The 22,970-nt window shown below is 39.9% G+C and overlaps 1 protein-coding gene across 1 annotated transcript in view; it reads right to left on the bottom strand.

Moving 5' to 3' along the window:
* The window catches only part of LOC307094913 (ceruloplasmin-like), a gene marked incomplete at both ends in the record, with an annotated part of 68,348 nt that extends 65,363 nt beyond the window's left edge, over positions 1-2,985 (bottom strand). Inside the window, 3 exons of the mRNA XM_079764088.1 lie at positions 131-343; positions 1,619-1,863; positions 2,831-2,985. Of these exons, the coding sequence (XP_079620214.1) occupies positions 131-343; positions 1,619-1,863; positions 2,831-2,985 (613 nt within the window). The remainder of the gene's footprint in view (positions 1-130; positions 344-1,618; positions 1,864-2,830) is intronic.
* Between the last annotated feature and the right edge of the window lie 19,985 nt (positions 2,986-22,970).

Raw genomic sequence — 22,970 nt, 5'->3', positions numbered from 1 at the left:
GATGGCAACTTTGTTTTTTTTTTTTTAACTAGAGAATCAAGATTAAGGCAGGAAAACAGAGCTCATTTGATAGCAAAATTCCATATTCTGGTTGATTCAATTGCCGCATGAAATTTAAAAAATCTGTTACCTCTTTTACAAGTCAGAATTGGTCCAATAAGCCCTGAAGCCACATCTCTGGCAGTGTCCACATGGGAGTGGTATATCCTTGTTACGCAGTTACTGTCATCGCGGCCAGGCCCCTGCTTTTCCTGTACAAACCACTTGTAAGTATACCGGCTCCCTGGCTCCAGACGGTCATCCTCCTTTTGCAGGCCAGTCGTATTATCAGGATAGAGAGCACCTGGGACACATAACCTGCACTGTGGTCACAGTAATCACTGGACAACACTATTTTGAATGTGACTCATGCTTTCTCCATTAAGCCATGAATGTTGGTCATTTGCATTTTCAGAGTAAAGTGTGTATTTCTCTCCTCTCTCCTGACTCCTGTTTTCCCAGGTGCCCTTTAGTTGGGTTCCATCTAAATGCCCAGTTTGGCCACTTTCTAGACCAAATTGTAATGAAGCAGGCAGTGTATTATCAGACTATCATCACCTTTATTGTGGATTCCATAAATATTTAATGTGTACCTACTATGTCAATAGATATTGGATACAGAGATCTAAGCTCTTGAATTGCCCTCCATATTTTCTTCACTGCAAATAGGACTTTGGTCCCTTGACATCAAGAGGCGTCCATGTGACCTCCAAGAAGACCACTGGGATCCAAAATTAGCCCTCTGCAGAGCTTACATTAATTACCCTGAACTATTATTTCAGTTCTGAATTTGGGAACTTGCTTTCCTCTCCTTAAATTCCACTTCAGATCTCCACCTGTTGATGCTAGAATCCTGATAACTATGCATAAGTCTTCTTCATTCAATAGAATACTTTGATGCATGGCCAACTTCTCATTCTTTACCCATCTTTTGGAACTCTCACACTCCATTTGAACATAATATGCTATTTTTTCATTTTCTCTTTCCCTTTCCCCCAATGCCATCAGGCAGATGTGCAAGAGGGAAGATACTGTCTAGAAATCAGTGATTTCTCTTGACACTAATGTTTTCCAAGAGGCTAATCCTCATCAACTAGGAAATGAAATATGATAGGGCAGAACAGTATTTCCGCCAACAAACATTTAGCTCATGAGTGGCTCCTTCAAAAAATTTCCTTTGGGTGAGTAAAGTGTGTATTCTTTCCCAGGAATTGTACAAGAGTTGTCACTCATTCAAGATTTAAATGAGGAATGAGACTTGACTTTGGGCGAGAACACAAAATATAGATGATGTATTACACTTGAAACCATATAATTTTATTAACGAATGTAAATTCAATAAAAATTTTAAAATGCGCATAGTAATAAATAAATAAAAAGATTTAAAAGAAAAATTTAAAAAAGAACTGTCTTGGATATAAATATTAAAGACATCAGAAGTAAGAATATGCAAACATCCAAAACTACTCCTAGTTCATAATGACATCCAGTTAATAATTACCTTATTTTTCCTCAAGTGTTGGGCTCATTCTCTCTATGAGCAAAAGCTCTGGCATATAAGGAAAGAGTATCCACTTACCTTCATTTTCTTTAGTGTAGGTGAGTCCATGAGGATGAAAACTATACATTCTTGAAGCAAAATTTTTTACATGTACATAAACATAGTCTCCAGTCTCTGCTTTAATTATTGGACCTAAAAATCCCAACCATAATGGTTTTTTAATGAGCTTTTGAAATGTACCATCAGTATACTGAAAATACAAAGCCTTTTTATAAACACGTCCTATTCTATCTGGGCCACGTTGTAGATATATCTGGGACTCTCTGTAAAAAAGAAATAAACAAAAAAGAGAGAATGTTAGCAAATTTTGACTATAAAGAAAAAGTTGAATCAAGTGAAACTAGAAGAAAGAAGCTTTACAGCCTAATTTTGATAGAGAAAACAGACACCAGAGAAAATATGAAGGGCATAAAAAAAGGTGTTGCAGCCAAGGAGAATGTTGAAATGTCTGGTGAAGAGATCAAATGCAAAGGTAGCAAGTAATAAACGTGGGGTTTGGTTTAAAATATATGCATGCTTATAAGCAAAACCAATGGACACAGACAGTAGTGGTGGGTGGAGAGCTTGTGCTTGGGGGAGGAGGTGGTGAGGGAGAGGTCAATGGGGGAAAAAAAGAGACTCATGTAATAACTTCAAACAATAAAGTTAAAAAAAGAAGACTTACCAAATTCTTTGTATTGAACTACAAAAGAGCTTCTCACCCCACTTTGAGGTTACTTTAGCTCACAAACACTTAGGATTATTTACACATTTAAATACACTTGTGGATTTGTTAGTAGAATTGGGATATTTTGGTAACAAACAGTATATCCATATTCTACAAGTAACCTCTAGACCCCCTTCCTATTTCTGAAGAGAGAAGTCAAGAAGATAGCTGCAATTTTACAATCTATGGCATACACTCAATATTATAAAGAAGAGTGTGGTTTTACATCTTGAGCACTACTTGAACAAAACAGCTGATAAAAACAGAGTAAGACATGTTCCCAAAGTAATGTGACACGTGGGCAAGAGTGGCAATAATCCCTGGAAGGAGCGATGTCTGATTTATATTAATATCTGTCTTCCATGCCATTCTTATACTAAAACAGAAAGGAAGTGGTTAGAATAGTGGTTCAAATGTGCTCTTAAAAGGTCAATCATGGGAAAGTCTTCATCAGCATTTTATCAATGAGTAACAGCAACTTTTGCTTCTGATAGTAGCTTTTTCAACACAAAGGTATTACTTACTCATCCTCTGAAATAGGCTTCCCATTCAGCATATTTTTACCAGTAGGAGCATAGTTCCATGTAGTTTCTTTAATTGCTATATAGTAGTGCCTATCTTTTGCCCAACCCAGAGAACTAATAACAACCAGAAAGGTCAGTAGTAAAAGGAACTTCATTTTTAAACCCTGAGCCTGGAGAGACTAACTGAATGATGCTTGCCTTCCTTTTATAATCCAGACTTTCTTCCTTATTGGTACTATTTACATAACTTAAGGTTGCATAAGAGCTCATCATGTGCTTCATCTACATAGCTGTCAATTCAATTCCAAATACATTTAATTTTCATTAGTCACACAGTTGAAATGCTGCAAAATCCATAGGTAATACTGGGGTTTTGGCCAGGTGTACACTGCCAGTTTAGAGCATTTTAAATTACTGTATATATTGGCTATTCAAATCATCCATCATCCCCTGACATTATTATCTATTTCTAGATTGTAGGCATTGTCTCCAGTCCAGTCTCCAGCCTTCATTTTCTTACTGTTCATAGCTATCATTCTCAAATTCTTCATTAATCGTTAAAACTTATTACCCAAATGATAATTTAAATTCCTTGTCATTTATGACTTTCTTTAAGTTATTTTCAAATTTCTTAACATCTAAAACTATCCATAATCTAGTTCCCAATCTGATATTCCAAGTTTGTCTCCATATAGGATCCCTCCTTCCCTTTGGGAAGTTGTCTTACTAAGGACACAGCCTGGAGTGGGAGAGAATACAAGAACACTGGAATCAGACTGCTCTGAGTTTCAATCTCAACTCTGCCTCTCACCAGCTGTGACCTGTGTGTGATTGTGGAACTCAAATTCTCAATTTATAAAGTGATAATAATATTACCAACTTAGGAAGCTGTGAAAATTAAATGAGACAACACATGTTTAGAGTGCTTGGAGATACATAAGGAGCCCGGTATACAGCCAGAATTTCACAAGTGCTACTTATCCCCTTTCCCCCACTGTCAGCGTAGGCTTTGTGACACTCTGCAAGTTTTGACCTCTGTTGAGTTTAGCAACTGTTGTTTATAAAAAAAAAAACACCGTATAACTTCATTATTTGTGGGTTTTTCCCTTTGGTGAATTTAAAGAAGAAGCTGGGTAAACAGCATGCTGCTTTGGCAGATTTTAAAGTCACCAGCAGCTATTGGAAGGGATTCAGAAAAGTTAAGCCTGGAGGGATGCGGATGTGTGGAGAAACTTCCCCCTGGAGAACCTCACACCCCTGCACCCTTGGGAAATAGCTGAAATGGTTGGAGAGAAGGCCCAGGTCAGTCATGATGGATCTCATGAGAGAGGGGTTAGAGATGGATTCTCTGATCTCAAGGAGGAAATCCAACTAGGTTGGACTAGTTTGGAAGCTATAGTTTCACAGATTTCACTCTGTATATGGAAGAACCATCCCTGTCACTGTGGCCTAGACCAGCTGTTGTAGAAGGATCTACTCATTAGGCAGGGGGTCAGGATTTCTTAAATGGGCTTTAAATGTCCCTTTACCCAGGAATTCTATGACTTCTTTTCTCATCCTCCCAGGAACATTAATTTTACTCTGGAATGTGAATAATTGAAGACTCATTCAACTGGCATTTTTTTCCCCTTAGTCAGTATCCCAATAAGCACGAAGAAGTCTAGTATATTCAAATCAAACAGATCCACCTCCAGTTCTCACTCCACTATTTACTAGATGTGTGATTTTGGATGAGTTTCATAATCATTCCTACCCAGAGTCTCCTTACCTGTAACATGTAAGTAATAATAATTAAAGCTCAGTGTTCCTCTGAGGACCTAGCTTCTATGCTGATAGAGAGGAGAGATTCAAAGAAAGTTAGCATCCTCCCCCCAGACAACAAAATGGTATTGGTAAATATTTGTTGTTTGTTTCTTCTCAACATATGACTCGAAAAACTGGCTTTTTTTTTTTTTTTTTTTTTTTTTTTTTTTGCGGGGAGAGGGAGCACATGTTTTTTTTTTGTTGTTGTTGTTGTGTATTTTTTTTTTTTTAGCCAATATTATATGTTATTGCTTGTCAAGATGGGAATAATTTTTGCAGTCCTGTCCTACGATTTCTGCATAACCCTCAGTAGACATAGTAATATTTGAAGTTGGTCGCCAATATTTGAATACATTATTGGTTTGTAGCCCAGAACATAATGCAAGGCAACTTATTTAGCTAAGTTTTATTGAATTTGGCCCAAAGATGTGAAACCAAATATTTTGGAAGAAAATTTGGATTACTTTTTGTTTTTTTAATTACATTATTCATAATAAGCTTAAGAAAGAAATACAGCAGGTGAAATTATGGATAAAAATCTAATGATAAGAGCACCTTAGGTTTGAAAAAAGTTTGACAGTATATAAAAACATCTTTAAAAAGAAAAATATTACCCTATGTAATCTTTAAAACATTCTGTCCTATCCATAACCCCTTATACCTATTTAATAGATGAGGTATCTAAAGCTCAGAAGGTCAAATAACTTGCTGCAGGACACACATTTCCAAGTAATGGTACCAGGAGTCAAATTAAGTCATTAGATTCCAAGTTAAATGTTGCTTCCATGTGACTTTAATTGGCTTCAATAGTTGGTATGCATACTGAGTTTTGCTCAGAATGTATGACTCTAAGTGTATCTTTCAACAAGGCAGACCAATGAGATACAAATGATGTGGCAGCAACATGGGGAGTTGAAAGACAATGTGGAAGATATTGGCAACTTTCACATCATTTCTATCACTTCTATTGATACCACCATTTGTTGAAAGTCCGATCTTTCTTAGCCACTTTTTAAACATTCAGCAAGTCCTGAAAAGGAAGTTTATTAAGTTATTTTAATAGATGAGGAAACTGGAACTTGAAGGTTTTAAATAACTTGCCAAAGCAAGTAGGTTTTATTACCAGAATTTAAACATAGGCATGAACACCTGGTTGATGCTCATTGTATTTAGCTTCCATTCTCATAATCTAGGCCAGTGACGGGCAACCTTTTGAGCTAGGTGTGTCAAACTTCGCCAAAAAACTGAGCATAACTCGGGTAGTGTGTCACTTTGAGGAAAAAACATTATTTTGCAAATGTTTCATCCTCAGGAGCAGCAAATGTTTCATCCTCGGCATGCGGCAGCCTCAGCGGCTGCGTGTCATCAGAATGGCTACGCGTGTCAGTGCTGACACGCATGTCATAGGTTCGCCATCACTGATCTAGGCAATTGTGGAAAACTATCAACCAGATTAGAAGAGTTTAAATAAGTAGAACAACTAGTAGCTGGTACAGATAAGTACACTGGGGGTGGAGCTCTGTGTCCTTTTCGGGTTAACTATGTAAACTGCAAGCTTCCAGAATATGGGGTAGACTCCATGAGGGACCAGATGCCCATAAAATGAGGCATAGAAAGGAACAGTGGGAAGATATTCAGGACCAATGAGAAAGAGACGAGCAGCCCCTGAGACCCAGAGCTGGCCTGAGCTGGCACTCACGGCTAGGCCTTGGTCTTCTCCTTTTGGATATACCGTATTTTCCGGTGTATAAGATGACTGGGCATATAAGACAACCCCCAACTTTTCCAGTTAAAATATAGAGTTTGGGATATACCCACCCTATAAGATGACACCCGGCGTATAAGACGACCCCCGACTTTTGAGAAGATTTTCCTGGGTTAAAAAGTCATCTTATACGCCAGAAAATACGGTAATTTCCAGAACACCAACATCAGATAATACTATTGTGACCAGGATGGATCAAGGCAAAAACTCCATAATAATGTCAGAACACACACGAGGAACACAAACATTGTTCAAACTTTCGAAATAACCAAATGTTGCCCTAGTCAGTTTGGCTCAGTGGATAGAACATTGGCCCACAGACTGAGGGGTCTTGGGTTCAATTTCAGTCAAGGGCATGTACCTCATTTGCAGGCTCAATCCCGCACCCCGGTCAGAGTGCTAGTGGGAGGTAATCGACCATTGTGCCCCTTTACTTCGATATTTCTCTCTCTCTCTGTTCCTATCCCTCCCTTTCACTCTCTCTAAAAAAAAAAAAAAATCAATGGGAAATATCCTTGGGTGAGGATTAATAAAAAAATAAAATAACCAAATGTGCCCTTATCCTGACTATTACTGGCTGCTGTTTCTTTGCCAATGACAGCTTTAGCTTTGCTTAATTTCTCTGCCTTACAGATAAGATTTATTCAGATATCCAATCATAGAATTACCCCTACTTTTTCACTCCTTTCCTGTTCACATAAGGGAGAGAAAGGGCCCTATATAAGAAGAAACACTTGTGAAAGTCACAGGCCAGAAACAGAGGCCCACTAAAGACTGAGATCTCTTTGGAAGACTGTAGAAACAGTCTTATTCTCCACCCTTACAGCATACAAACAATGGTCCAGTATAGGACAAGGGATTCTAGTTGAAAGAGCTACAAGAACAAACTGTCCCTAAATAGAGCTGAAAGAGCTATAAGACAGACTATCCCTAAGAAATCAAGAGAGGAGACAAAAAAATAATAATAATAATAATAAAAAAAATGGTTCTGATGCTTGCTTTATGTCATCAGACTGTTTTTTTCTTGCTTTTTGGTGTGCCTTTTAATTTTGTGTTTAAAGATGAAAATGTGATGTTGGATAATAGGAACTGAAGTAAACAAGCCCATATAAGGATTTATGATAATCTAGCTAGGAGTTGGGCTGTCTTTAATGACAGAGATTTAAGTGTACATATGGAATCCTTCAGTCCACTTCTGATTTTTGCAACACCTTCACAAATAAGGTTATTTTGCCTAAACATTAGAGCAATTCCTAAGGTATCTCTTCATCTATAATATTCAAATAATTATTTTTACATAATAACCTGTCATCTTTATGACTTTGTTTTCTTTAAATATTTACCAGTCTAACTCTGCCAGACCTTTGCCCAACTTTGTGTGTGAGCAGTTCTCTATTACTTTTAATAACTTTAAGATTCTGCATTACTTACATTTAATTTGCATTTTATTTGCAGAAGGAGAGTAACAAATATGTTGATATAGTGAATAGGAAAATATATTTGTGCCGCATGGGAAGACATGTTTAAATGGGGAATAACATCGTAAGTGGTCACTTTAAACAATTACTAGATTCCAATGTATTTATATTTATAATAAAAATGGTAGAAGACAATGCACATATGAATCTAGCAATTAAAAATGTTAAAAATATGTAGTAGTTTAATTTTTTATCTTGAATGCTAGCTAATCAAAAAGAAAGCTTTAATTAGAGAAATAGGAATGTCGTTTCTGAGACAGCTCTTGCAAGGACTTTATATATGAGCTGGGTATCTGACTTCAGAGGTTAATAGAATCAAATCTTTATTATAGATGATTCTTTTGAAAATATGGTTTTCCTTCCTTTTGTATTTGATCTTTCAATATTATAATATTTAAAACATATCACACAATAATAATGACTGTTTTATACTTTTACAAAAGCAACTTTAATGGCCATGTTTTCAAGCCTTTTGATCTGCATGTATTTCATTCATTTTTGTGTTTTAAAGACTCTTTGTTTACCTCTTCCCCAATTTTTAGTTTGAAATTTTCAAACTACAAAAATGTTAAAGAATAATTATTACACTGAACATTTGTGTTCTCTTTACCAGATTCACTAATAATTAACATTTTGCTGCATTTGTTTTATCTCTATATATTTACTGTTTCTTGGACTCATTTAAAAGTCATTTATAGGTATATCACTCCTAATATTTTATGACATGTCACCCCTAATACATCAGCATGCATCTCTTAAGAATAAGGATATTCTCAAACATCACCACAGTATCATTATCACACCCAATTTAACATTGATACCCAAAACTTGACTAACATACAGTCCATAATCAAATTTCCCCAATTATCTCAATGATGATCTTTATAAATATTTCCTTCCTTCCTTCCTTCCTTCCTTCCTTCCTTCCTTCCTTCCTTCCTTCCTTCCTTTCTTTCTTTCTTTCTTTCTTTCTTTCTTTCTTTCTTTCTTTCTTTCTTTCTTCTTTCTTTCTTTTTTGTTGTTGTGTTGGCTGTTGCCAGGCTTTATTTGACAATCTAAGGGGAAAGAGGTCAGTGCCCCTGACTAGTCAAGTATTTTTTTTAAAAAATTCTTTATTGTTGAGAGCATTACAGATGTTCCCCTGTCTTCCCCCCATTGCCCCCTCCACCTGGTTCCTGCTCCACCCCAGGCCTTTGCCACCCTATTGTCTGTGTCTATAAGTAATGCATATCTACACCAATAAAAAAGAAAGATGCAAACTGACTATAAATCTGCTATGCCCACCAGCCAATCAGGAGTGAGTATGCAAATTAACCCAACAAAGCTGGTGGGTTAATTTGCATATGCAGGCACCCAGCAGCCTGGGTCCCAGGAACATCCTCCGGACCCAGGCTGCTTGGAGCCTGTAGGCCCATGCGAAGGCCCTGAGCTGCTGGGGTCCCAGAATGCCCCAGGCCACTCCTAGCCTATGGGCCTTGGCACAGATCAGCAGGGGGTGCAGCAGCAGAGGCTTGAGAAGGGCCTGAGGGAGCCTGGGGGGGACCTGCCTAATCCACGGCAGAGGCTTGATCAGAGCTGGGGTCCCTGCCCAAGCCATGGCAGAGGCTTGAGCAGGGTCTGAGCAGGGCCGGGGAGCCCTGTCCAAGCCACGACAGAGGCCTGAGTGGAGCCTGGGGGCCCTGCCCAAGCCGCAGCAGAGGCTTGAGCAGGCCGGGAGGGGGGGATGTGTGTACTAGCCTAGGCTTACCAGTAGTCCTGCCTCTGCACATGAGCTGCAGAGGAAACACCTTTTCTGATCGCTCTGGCTAAGCTTCCTGTACGCCACTGGTAATGTTCTTGGTAACTTGGGTAATAAGAATCCAAAAAGGTGATCTAGGGTTTTTCCACCACACTCCTGGAGGAAAAAACGAAGGTCCACTGCTGGAGGGCTAAGAAATGCCATATCCTGCCCTAGCGGGTTTGGCTCAGTGCATAATGCTTCGGCCTGCCGACTTCAGGATCCAGGTTCAATTCTGATCAAGGGCATGTACCTAGGTTGCAGTTTTCTCCCTGGCTGGGGCCCAGGTCATGGCTCATGCAGGAGGCAACCAATCAAAGTGTTCCTCTCACATTGATGTTTCTTTCTGTCTTTCCTTCTCCCACACTCTCTAAAAATCAATGGAAACATATCCTCAGGTGAGGATAAGAAGAAAGAAAGAAAGAAAGAAAGAAAGAAAGAAAGAAAAAGAAAGAAAGAAAGAAAGGAAGGAAGGAAGGAAGGAAGGAAGGAAGGAAGGAAGGAAGGAAGAAAGAAAGAAAGAAAGAAAGAAAGAAAGAAAGAAAGAAAGAAAGAAAGAAAGAAAGAAAGGTCATAGCCTATGAAAGATACATCTTGAAAATGCCTAAAGAAAGTTGTCATTTTTTCATGGTGAAGGGGCTGGAGTCCATGTTGATCAAAACAACTTGGCAGCTGCGGTGGCTGGCAGTGGGGTGATGGGGTTGGAGCCTTCCCCTGATCAGCCTGGTTGCCTCCCACAGAGGGAGGCCAGACTGTGGCTTAGGCCTGCTCCCCACGGGCTGAGGGACCCCCCCTCCTGTGTACAAATTTCATGCACTGGGCCCCTAGTATGCATATAAGATCTTTGGTTAATCTCTTCCTGCCCTCCCTCACCTCTTTCCACTGAGATTCTTAGTTTGCACCATGTATCCATACCTCTGATTCTATTTTATTCATCAGTTTACTTTATTCATTATATTTCTTGTTCATTTATTTTGATTTTCAAATTAAATTGTTGGTAGATATGTATTTATTGCCATTTTATTGTTCATATTTCTTCTTTTCTTCTCCTCCTTCTCCTTCTCCTTCTCCTTCAAGAATACCCTTCAACATTTCATGTAACACTGGTTTGGTGGTGATGAACTTCTTTAGCTTTTTCTTGTCTGTGAAGCTCTTTATCTGACCTTCAATTCTAAATGATAGCTTTGCTGGGTAGAGTAATATTGGTTGTAGGCCCATGCTATTCATCACTTTGAATATTTCTTGCCACTCCCTTCTGATTTGCAAAATTCCTGTTAAGAAATCATCTGACAGTTGTACGGGTGTTTCCTTGTAGGTACTCTCTTTGTCTTTAACCCTTGGGATTTTAATTATGACTATCTTAGTGTGGGCCTTTTTGGGTTCCTCTTGTTTGAGATTTTCTGTGCTTCCTGGACTTGCAAGTCTATTTCTTTTAACAGATAGGAGACGTTTTCTGTCATTATTTCTTCAGATAGGTTTTCAATATTTTTCTCTCTTCTTCTTCTTCTGGCACCCCCATGAGAAAGTTGGTTCACTTGAAATTATCCCAGAGGCTCCTTACACTATCTCCACATTTTTGGATTTTTTTTTCTTTTTGCCCTTATGATTGGGTGTTTTTTGCTTCCTCATATTCCAAATAATTAATTTGATTCTCTGAATCTTTTACTCTAGTTTTGAATCCCTGTAAATTATTCTTTATTTCAGTTAGTGTATGCTTAATTTCTGACTGGTCCTTTTTCATGTCTTTGAAATTCTCACTAAGATCCTTGAACATCTCAGTAAGTCCTTTGAAGCTCTCTTTGAGTCCCCTGAAGCTCTCATTAAGATCCTTGAGCAACCTTATAACCATTGTTTTGAACTCTGTATCCAGTAGTTTTTTTTTCTTGCTTCCATTTCATTTATTTCTCTTTCTGGAGAGTTCTTCTGTTTCATTATTTGTGACATGTTTCTTTGCTTCTGCATTTTGACTGCTCCCCTGTGTTTGTTTGTATGTATTAGGTACAGCTGCTATGTCTCCTGGAATTGGCAGAGTGGCCTTGTGTAGTAGGTATCCTGTTGGGTCCAGTGGCTCAGCCTTCCCAGTCACCTGAGCTGGGCACTCTAGATGCACCCCTGCGTGGGCTGAGTGTATTATCTTGTTGTAGTTGAGCCTTAATTGTTGTTGGTGTCACTGGGGAGAATTGATCTTCAGGACAGTTGGCTGTGAGGACCAGCTGCAACTACAGTGGAAGAGCTGCTGTTCAGAAGACACTCCTATGGAGCAGGACATGCTTCAGTGGGGTTTTGGTGCTCACTGAGTCTGCACCTTGAATGTATCACTTGTGGATGTGTAGGTTGTAATCTGGTATGGTCTGAAGCTCTCCATTGGGTGCACTGGCTCTGGGGCCTCCGGGGAAGTGCAATGTCAGCCACTGCCCAGGGGCCCTGGAAGGAGCTACAGAGAGATCTACAGATGGCTGTTACTTGTATTGGGCTTGGAGGTGCCCAGGTGAAGCCCAGCTATGAAGCAAGGCAAACTGATGCTAGTGCTGGGTCTTGGGCACTCTTATTGATAGGTATGGGGCACCCTGATGCCAGCTCCTGCTTGTTTAACAGTTTTAGGAAAGTCTGAAGTCTAAACCAAGGCAGGACATTCATATGGAAAAGCTGCTGCAAACAGCTTGGATGGGCCAGCAAATTGGATCGGGAAGGGTCTCAGGGAATCACCAGGGAGCAAACAGTGTGAGCCAAGCTAATGGAAACTCAGATATGGGTGCCAGTCAGCTCTGTGACTGGGAGTCCCAGCACAGGAACAATGATCCCTGTGAGTGCCCTTGTCTGGGAGAAAGCCCAGGTGACAGACAATCCAGTTCCTCCCTGAATGTCCCAGGTTCTTTTCAAGCTGCTGCCTCAGTGTTGGAGCTGAGAGGGATGGCGTCTGAGTAAGTCCATGCACTGGCCCTTTAATAGGAACTCCCTGGTTCTCCAGGAGCCTCTGTGTTACTCAGCCACAATCCCCACTGGTTTTTATAGCTTAAAGTTATGGGGACTTCTCTTCCCAGCACTGGAACCTTGTGCTGAGGAGTCTGGTGTGGGTTTGGGACCCCTTGCTCCTCATGGGAGGCATCTGTAGCCATGATATCTCTACCAATTAAAAAGACACCACATCTGGGTGTTGGACCAGCTTGTTTCATGCCTCTTCCCCCTCCTACCAATCTCAGTGTGCTTTCTTCTTTACTTCTCTAGTTGTAGGACTTCCATTCAGCCAGCTTTTAGGTGGTTTTGAATGATAGTTGTTCTATATTATAGTTGTAATTTTGATGTGGTTATGGGAGACAAGTGCTGTTGTCTTGGTTCTCTCTTTTCTTCTTTTTTTCTGACCCAGGATACAATCAAGGAACATATTTGCATTTGGTTGTCATGTCTCTTAAGTATTCTTTTAATATGTTTTTATTGATTTTTCAGAGAGAAAATACAGGAGAGGGATAGAGAGACAGAAACATTGATGATGATAGAGAAACATCATCAATCAGCTACCTCCTGCATGCCCCCCACTGGGGATCTAGCCTGCAACCTGGGCATTGAACCAGTGATCTCTTGGTTCCTGAGTTGAAGCTTAACCACTGAGCAACACCAGCTGGGCAGGTATTCTTTATTCTAGAAAAAATTATTGACTTTATTTGTCCCTTTATTGTCGAAAGTATTACAGATGTCTCCTTTTTTTTACCAGTTGTTTTGTGGACTGCCTCACAATCCAAATTGTTTGATTGACTCCTCATTATTAGATTCAGGTTAAAAATTTTTTGGCTTGAACATCACATGGTTAACATCATGTACTTCTCATCATATCATATCAAAAAGTGACATAATCCTACATAATAAAATGGTAATATGTAAATTACCATCACTCCACTACGCCCACGATTGGGCCAGCAGGAGGCGCAGGGGGCGGGACTCAGGGTGGCCGGGGTAGCTGACTGGGCCAGCAGGACGCTGAGCTCGCGGCGCCACTGGCGCCGCGAGCTCAGCGTCTGTGTCATGGCTGCGCCAGAGGCTTTCGGAAGGCCTGGTGCACCAGCGGACAGCCGGCCAGCTCCCCCGCGATCAAAAGCCAAAGCGGGGGAGCTGGCCAGCTGTCTGCTCCGGCACAAGGCCTTTCGAAAGCCTCCGCTGCGCCGGAGGCTTTCGGAAGGCCTGGTGCACCGGCGGACAGCTAGCCCGCTGGTGCACCAGGTGCATGATTAAATCATGCACTGGGCCTCTAGTTAATAAGTAATATCTTTGGAAAAGTGTCTATTTAGGTCCTTTGTCCATTTTTTAATTTGATTGTGTGTGGTTTTTTTTTGTGTGTGTTGAGTTTTATAAGTTCTTTATAAATTTTTCATATTAACCTCTTATCAGATGTATCAATTAATATGTTCTCTCATTTGGTGGGTTGTCTCTTCATCTTGTTGATGATTTCCTTTGCTGTGCAAAAGTTTTTTTGTTTGATGTAGTTCCATTTGTTTAATTTTTCTTTTGTTTCCCTTGCCTGAGGTCATATATCAGAAAATAAAATATCGCTACAAGAAATATCGTCCGAAATTTTACTGCAGATCTTTTCTTCTAGGATGTTTATGGTTTTGAGTCCAACATTTAAGTCTTTAATCCATTTTTTAGTTTATTCTTATGTGTAGTGTAAGAAGGTGGTCTAGTTTTATTTTGTTTTTTTTGTTTTTTTTTTTGATGAATCTGTCCAGTTTTCCCAATGCCATTTATTGAATAGGTTATCTTTGACCCATTGTATGTTTTTGCTTCCTTTGTCAAATATTAATTGACCATAGAGATATGGGTTTGTTTCTGGGCTCTCTATTCTGTTCCATTGATCTATATAGGACCATGTTGTTTAGATTACTATGGCCAGGCAGTATAGTTTGATATAAGGTAGTGTGATTTTTCCAACTTTGTTTTTCTTTCTCAAGGCTGCTGTTGCTATATTTGTGGTTCCATATAATTTTTAGAATATATGTTCTAATTCTGTGAAATATGCCATTGGTAACTTGATAAGAACTGCACTGAATCTTTGGGTAATATGGACATTTTAATGATGTTAATGGCCAATGGGCATATAAAAAGATGCTCAACTTCATTAATCATCAGAGAAATGCAAATTAAAATCACACCTGTCAGAATGGCTACCATCAATAAATCAACAAATAACAATGAAGATGTGGAGAAAAGGGAACCTTTGTGTACTATTGTTGGGAATGAAGATTTGTGCAGCAACAGTGGAAAGCGGCATGGAGTTCCCTCAAAAAATGAAAAATGGAACTGTCTTATCACCCAGCAATTCCCCTTCTGGTAATTTATCTGAAGAAACCTGAAACACTAATTTGAAAGAGTATATGCACTCTTATGTTCATTGTAGTGTTATTTATAATAGCCAATATTGAAAATAGCTCAAGCATCCATCAGTAGATGAGTGGATAAAAAAAGCTGTGGTATATTTACACAGTGGAATACTAAGAAAGAAGGAAATCTTACCTTTTGTGACATCATGGATAGACCTAGAGAGCATTATGCTAAGCAAAATAAGCCAGGCAGAGAAAGACACATACAATATGATTTCACTCCTATGTAGAACTTAATGAAGAGACTAAACTACCAAGCAAAATAGAGCCAGACATGTAGATAGAGAAGAGGCTGGCAGCTCTGGTATGTGTGTATGTGTGTATGTGTGTGTTTGGAGGGGGGGCGGAAGGATGGAGCCAAAAAGAAAAATAGAGAGAAATAATTCATGGACATGGACAATATGGTAACTGAGGGGGAGGGTAGAGGTAGAAGAGGGTATAAAGGGGAATAAATGGTGATGCTGAAAAAATAAAATAAAGGAAAAAGGTAATATCAAAGTTGATGCTTTGAGATTGAATAAATATTTTATCCTTAAACACACTCTACTCAATGAATTTCATGTTATTCATTAGTTACTCTTATTGACATAAGAAATCAAACCCTATCTCTGACAGTGAAATCCAAAAACCTTCAATTAATGAATGTTAACCTCACCTGAGCTAATAATTCTTTGAGTCTGCTTCATTCTCCCCCCGCCCCCGATATTCTATTAGATCTTCAGGTCCAAAAGAACCCATCCTTAGGGTATTTATGATAATGTAAATGTTGGCCTGAGATACTAGGAACAGCCTTTAGGATCCTTGTACAATGTTTTTCTTCAATCTCCCGGCCCCTACTTTTAGGGCTGGTCTACCTGCCTTTGCCAGAGCATGTGAAGAGGAGGGACAGAGCTCAGAGGCAGATCAGAGATACTTGCTGTCATATCTCAGAACACCAAAAGGCTCTGAGGAGCTCCCTCTTCCAGGTCACAGAAGTTGATGAAAGACTCCTCAGTGACAGACAGCATCTGCACTTGCAGAGATTCATACCATGGTGGACCTGACAGATTCCCTAGAGCAGCAGGACTCAGCCGCCTCAACTCATCCTGCCCACTGGGGTTGAAACCCCATCTTGTTTCTTTCCAAGGCTCCTCATTTCTAGAGACATTTTTTCTAGGTCTTTTGGGAATAGCTTTATGTGCCCCGAGGCAGGGTTCGGTGCCATTGGTGTGTGGAAGAAACCTCAAGTCCTAGCCCAATGGAGCTCCAACTCCCACTGAGTACCTTCTTTTGCATCCTTCCATTAGACACAGTGTTCTGGAAGTGGAGAACCAGTGTCTCATTGAAGATAAAAAGGACAGGGAATCCACAAGATGCATTGAGATGCTCTCTAACGTTCTCAGGCTCCCACACTTGTCTAGAGATAAAAAATAAGTTTCTCTAAATATTGTTAGAATCACTCAAATATATTCACCTTCATGCCTATAGTGACAGCCAGAGTTCCTGTAGACGCTCAAACATCTGAATGCACATGGAGATACATGCAGGGCCAGAGATCTGGGTCACACAGAAGCTAGCTTACAAATTTTGGAGAATGTGGTAAGGTCCCAAAACCTCAATTTTAATGCAAGTTTCTTGGCTGCTCCTTGAGCTGGTTTTGAGGCTTTCTTTGAGATAGATTTCCACAATAATTCAAATGAAACATTTGGTATGAAATCCAGAATTGATTGTTAAAAATCCAGGAATAGGTAGGATGACACTGGAATTTACCCTGATGAACACAGCTCATCCCTGAAAAGTAAGTTGTTCATTTCTGATTCATTTTACCTGGATATCTACCCCTAAACAATATATTATTTATTTTTGAAGAACAATAATAGCAAGCATAAACCTATTTGTGTTAGAAAGGGGCAACGGTGCCACTGTTGGATGAAAACTCCTGTGATAATATAAGCTGAACAGTCTCTAGGTCATAGTCCGACTCCCATGGCCCATCTCCAGCTCTCAGGAGTGAGCCATGGAGCACTGATGGGGGTGAAACATGTCCTCAGCTCACGCAAACAGGGCCAAATGGAAGGGAGAGCATGAACATCATTAGCATATGGTTAAACAAAACCAAATACAAATAAAAATCTCACCAGGCACACTGTCCTGAAGTGAAATGAATAGTACACTGGCAGCTGAGCTCTTGGTGATGACTGTCCTTGGCACATCTGCATGTCAAGTCACACTGCTCCAATGGACTGGGTGCTCTACACCTGGCAAACAGGTGTTACTCTGAAACACTCTTCCTTCTTCTGGGGAGTTCCCCTTGTCTCCTGTATCATACCTCCTATTTCCTGGATCCTATTTCTTCCTCTTCTTGGAGGAAGAAAAATTCTGTCATTTTGATAGAGTGCATTCTCCAGGAGATTCCTGGAAAGGGGATTTTTCAAGAACTTATCACAAAGTGCCTCTTATCATGGAAATAATTCTCTGCAGAATTTCAAGGACAATGTTCCATAGTCTTTGTCCAATTTAGCTCTTAAAAGTTTAAATCTAATATGATTCCCTATACTTTCTATGTAAAATATTCTTTTTCTCTGGAATCTTATAGAATATTAGAGGCCTTGTGCACATATTCATACACCAGTGGGGTCCCACAGTCTGGCCTGCACACTCTTGCAATCTGAGACCCCTTAGGGGATGTTGGACTGTTGGTTTTGGTGGGGATTGGGCAAAAATCTTCAGTCTAACATCTCCTGAGGGATGTAGTAGTGCGCGAAGCAGCAGGCGGCCAGGGAGGAGGCCGAGCCTGGTCTGGGTGCTGCACTGCTCCCATTCATCCCATCCCCACTGTGCCTGATGCCGCCTGTCACTGCCGCCACTCAGTAGCAATGCTGCAGAGGTGGGAGAGGCTCGCGCCACCGTAGCTGCATTTACCAGCCGTGAGCCCGGCATCTGGTGCCCGTCAGTCAGCTGAGTGGCGCTCCTGCTGTAGGAGTGCACTGACCACCAGGGGTCAGCTCCTGCGTTGAGCATCTGCCCCTTAGTGGTCAGTGCGTGTCATAGTGACCAGTCAACTGGTTGTTCAGTCACTTAGGCTTTTATATATATAGATTCTTTTTTAATCAGTGTTTTAAAACTTCACTTGGTAGTTCTTTTCTATTTAGACCAGAGGCCTGGTCCATGAAATTCATGCACTGGGGGTGGATGGGGTCCCTCAGCCCAGCCTGTGCTCTCTCGCAGTCTGGGACCCCTCAGGGGATTTCCGCTTGCCAGCTTAGGCCCACTCCCCACAAAGCCGGCAGGTGGACATCTCTCTCGCAGTCCAGGACCCTTCTCTCCTTACCACCCGCCTGCTTGCTGCTTCCTACTGCTCGGCTCGCTGCTCCTTAGTGCTGCTGTGGAGGCTCCTGGTACCACCGCTGCACTTGCCAGCCGTGAGCCTGGCTTCTGGCTGAGCGGCGCTCCCCCTGTGGGAGCACACTGACCACCAGGGGGCAGCTCCTGCATTGAACATCTGCCCCCTGGTGGTTAGTTCATAGCAACCAGTCATTCCACCATTTGGTTGATTTACATATTAGGGTTTTATTATATAAGATAGGATATTGAATGTGAACTGTAAATGAAAAATAAAATTTAAAAAAGAACCAAATAAAATTTTAGATCTAAAAATTTTTTAATATATATATATTTTCAATTTTCACCTGAGGATGTTTTAAAAATTGATTTTTAGAGAGAGAAACATGCACGTGACAGTGAAATACTGGTAGGCTGCCTCGGCACCTGCTGACCCACCAGGATCTAACCTAAACCTAAGTTTGTGCCCTAACCTAGAATCCAACAGGAAATCCTTTGGTGTACAGGTTGAGACTCCAACCAATTGAGCCACCTGGCCAGGGCAGGTCTGAAAAAAAATTTTAAGTGTACCTCCAGGTCCTGATGGGTGTGGATCAGTAGTTAGAGTGTCCTCCCACACACCAAAGGGTCATGGGTTTGATTCCAGGTGAGGGCACATACACAGGTTGTGGGTTCCATCCCCTGTCGGATTGCTTGGGCAGCTGATTGACAGAACAATCAGTGCATAGCTTTTAGCCCTTGCTAAAGCCCAATGTCCATCAGCCTTCTTACAGACCTCTCACATTTATTATGCTAATTACTTGTTGGTCTTTGCCTCCAGCAGCAAACATTAAAGACAAAGAAAGAATCTTTAAGGCTACAAGAGAGAGAGAAAAAAGTTACCTACAAGGGAGCTCCCATTAGACTGTTAGCTGACTTCTCAATAGGAACACTTCAGGCCAGAAGGGAATGACATGAAGTATACAAGGTAATGAAAACCAAGGGACTGAACCTAAGATGACTTTATACAGCAAGACTATCATTCAAAATCACAGGTGAAATAAAGAGTTTCTCAGAAAAATAAAGGCTAAAAAAATTTATTACCACCAAAACAGCACTGCAAGAAATGCTAAAGACGCTACTGTAAGAAGAAGAAATAGAAAACAAGAGAAGAACACAGGCATAAAGGATAAGAATGGCAATAAATAAGTACATATAAATAATAACCTTAAATATAAATGGCTTAAATGCTCCAATCAAAAGACATAAGTTAGCTGAATGGATAAGAAAACATGACCCATATATATGCTGTTTACAAGAGATCCACCTCAGACCAAAGGACTCACATGGAATGAAAGTGAATGTATGGGAAAAAATCTGGGGTAGCAATATTCATATCTGACAAAATAGACTTCCGGGTGAAGGCAAAAGCAAGAGATAATAAAGGCCACTTCAAAAAACTAAAGGGATTGATACAACAAGAGGATATAACTCTGTTAAACATATATGCACCCAATACAGGAGCATACAAATATATTAAAAAAAACTCTGGAGGATTTTAAGGGAGATATAGACAACAATGTCATCATAATAGGGGACTTTATTTTTTTATTTTTAAAAATTTCTTTATTAATTAAGGTATTACATATGTGTCCTCATGCCCCACCCCCCTGTTGTCTGTGTCCATTGATTAGGCTTATATGCTTGCATATATGTCCTTTGGTTGGTCTCTCCCCCTTACCCCCACCGTCCCCTACCTTCCCTGAGGTTTGACGTTCTGATTGATGTTTCTCTGTCTCTGGATCTGTTTTTCTTCATCAGTTTATGTTGTTCATTATATTCCACAAATGAGTGAGATCATGTGATATTTATCTTTCTCTGCCTGGCTTATTACACTTAGCATAATGCTCTCTATCTCCATCCATATTGTTGCAAATGGTAAGAACTCCTTTTTACCGCAGCGTAGTATTCCATTGTGTAGATGTACCACAGTTTTTTAATCCACTCATCTGCTGATGAGCACTTAGGCTGTTTCCAAATCTTAGCTATGGTGAATTGTGCTGCTATGAACATAGGGGTGCATATATCCTTTCTGATTCGTGTTTCTAGTTTCTTGAGATATATTTCTAGAAGTGGGATAACTGGGTCAAATGGGAGTTCCATTTTTAGTTTTTTGAGGAAACTTCATACTGTTCTCCACAGTGGCTGCTCTAGTCTGCATTCCCACCAGCAGTGCACAAGGGTTCCTTTTTCTCCGCATCCTAGCCAACATTTGTCATTTGTTGATTTTTTTTGTCACTTTTTTTTTAATTGAGGTATTATATGTGTACATATCTTACCATTACCCCCCTACCCCACACCCATACATGCCCTCACCCCCCAGAGTTTGCGTCCATTGTTTATGCTTATATGCATGCATACAAGTCCTTCGTTTGATTTCTTATCTCCCCCACCTCTCCCTAACTTTCCCCCTGTAATTTGAAAGTCTGTTTGTTGCTTTACTGTCTCTGTATCTATCTTTTTGTTCATCAGTTTATAATGTTCTTTATTATCCATAAATGAGTGAGATGATGTGGTATTTTTCTTTCATGGACTGGCTTATTTCACTTAGTATAATATTCTCCAATTCCATCCAGGTTGCTGCAAATGATGAGAATTCCTTCTTTTTTATGGCAGCATAGTATTCCATTGTGTAGATGTACCACAGTTTTCTGATCCAGTCATCTGCTGACGGGCACCTAGGCTGTTTCCAAATCTTAGCTATTGTAAATTGTGCTGCTATGAACATAGGGGTGCATATATCCTTTCTGATTGGTGTTTCTAGTTTCTTCGGATATATTCCCAGGAGTGGGATTACTGGGTCAAATGGGAGTTCCATTTTTAGTTTTTTGAGGAAACTCCATACTGTTCTCCACAGTGGCTGCACCAGTCTGCATTCCCACCAGCAGTGCACGAGGGTTCCTTTTTCTCCGCATCCTAGCCAACATTTGTCATTTGTTGATTTGTTGATGATAGCCATTTTGACAGGTTGAGATGGTACCCCATTGTTGTTTTGATTTGCATCTCTCTGATGATTAGTGACTGAGCAGGTTTTCATATGTGTCTAGTCCTTCCTTCTGTCTTCCTTCGAAAGGTGTCTATTTAGGTCCATTGCCCATTTTTTGTTTGGGTTGTTTATCTTCTTTTTGTTAAGTTGTATAAGTTCCCTGTAAATGTTGGAGATTAAACCCTTATAGTAGATATCATTGGCAAATATGTTCTCCCACACAGTGGGCTTTCTTGTTGCTTTATTGATGGTTTCCTTTGCTGTGCAAAAGCTTTTTATTTTGATGTACTCCCATTTGTTTATTTTCTCTTTAGTTTCCATTGCCCTAGAAGCAGTATCAGTGAAGAAATTGCTTAGGCATATGTCTGAGATTTCTCTACCTGTGGATTCCTCTAGTATTTTTATGGTTTCCCATCATATTTTAAGTCCTTTATCCATTTTGAGTTTATTTTTGTGTATGGTATAAGTTGGTGGTCTAGTTTAATTTTTTTGCATGTATCTGTCCAATTTTCCCAACATCATTTATTGAAGAGACTGTCTTGACTCCATTGTATGTTCATGCCTCCTCTGTCAAATATTAATTGAGCATAGTGATTTGGGTCGATTTCTGGGTTCTCTATTCTATTCCATTGATCTATATGTCTGTTCTTGTGCCAGTACCAGGCAGTTTTGAGAACAGTGGCTTTGTAATACAGCTTGATATCTGGTATTGAGATCCCACCTACTTTGTTTTTCTTTCTCAGGATTGCTGTAGCTATTCGAGATCTTTTTTTTATCCCAGATGAATTTTTGGAAAGTTCATTCTAGGTCTGTGAAATATGCCATTGGTATTTTAATGGGAAGTGCTTTGAATTTATAGATTGCTTTGGGTAGTATGGACATTTTGATGATTTTGATTCTACCAGTCCATGAAAATGGTATGTTCTTCCATCGGTTTACGTCTTCCTCTATCTCTTTTTTCAGTATCTTGTAGTTTTCTGAGTATAGGTCTTTTACCTCCTTAGTTAAGTTTATTCCTAGGTATCTTAATTTTTTTGGTGTGATGGTAAATGGGATTGCTTTTTTAGTCTCTCTTTTTGTAAATTCATTATTGGTGTATAGAAATGCCATAGATTTCTTGGCATTAATTTTGTATCCTGCTACATTGCCGAATTCATTTATCAAGTCTAATAATTTTTTGGTGGAGTCTTTAGGGTTTTCTATGTACAGTATCATGTCATCTGCAAATAAGGACAGCTTTACTTCTTCTTTTCCAATTTGGATGCCTTTTATTTCTCCTTCTTGTCTGATCACAATGGCTAGTACTTCCAGCACTATGTTGAACAGGAGTGGTGAGAGTGGGCATCCCTGTCTTGTTCCTGTTCTTAGGTGAAATATTTTTAGTTTTTGCCCATTGAGTGTGATGCTGGCTGTGGGTTTGTCACATATGGATTTTATTATGTTGAGGTATCATCCTTCTATTCCCACCTTGCTGAGAGTTTTTGTCAAGAAAGGGTGTTGGATTTTGTCAAATGCTTTTTCTGCATCAATTGATATGACTATCTGATTTTTATCTCTCAATTTGTTTATATGATGTATCACATTTGTTGATTTGCGAATATT

This window comes from Cnephaeus nilssonii, assembly GCF_951640355.1.
Source record: "Cnephaeus nilssonii genome assembly, chromosome: 3".
Classification (NCBI taxonomy): Eukaryota; Metazoa; Chordata; class Mammalia; order Chiroptera; family Vespertilionidae; genus Cnephaeus; species Cnephaeus nilssonii.
Note: the sequence above shows the minus strand (reverse complement) of the source record. Positions and strands in the feature narration are given on the sequence as shown.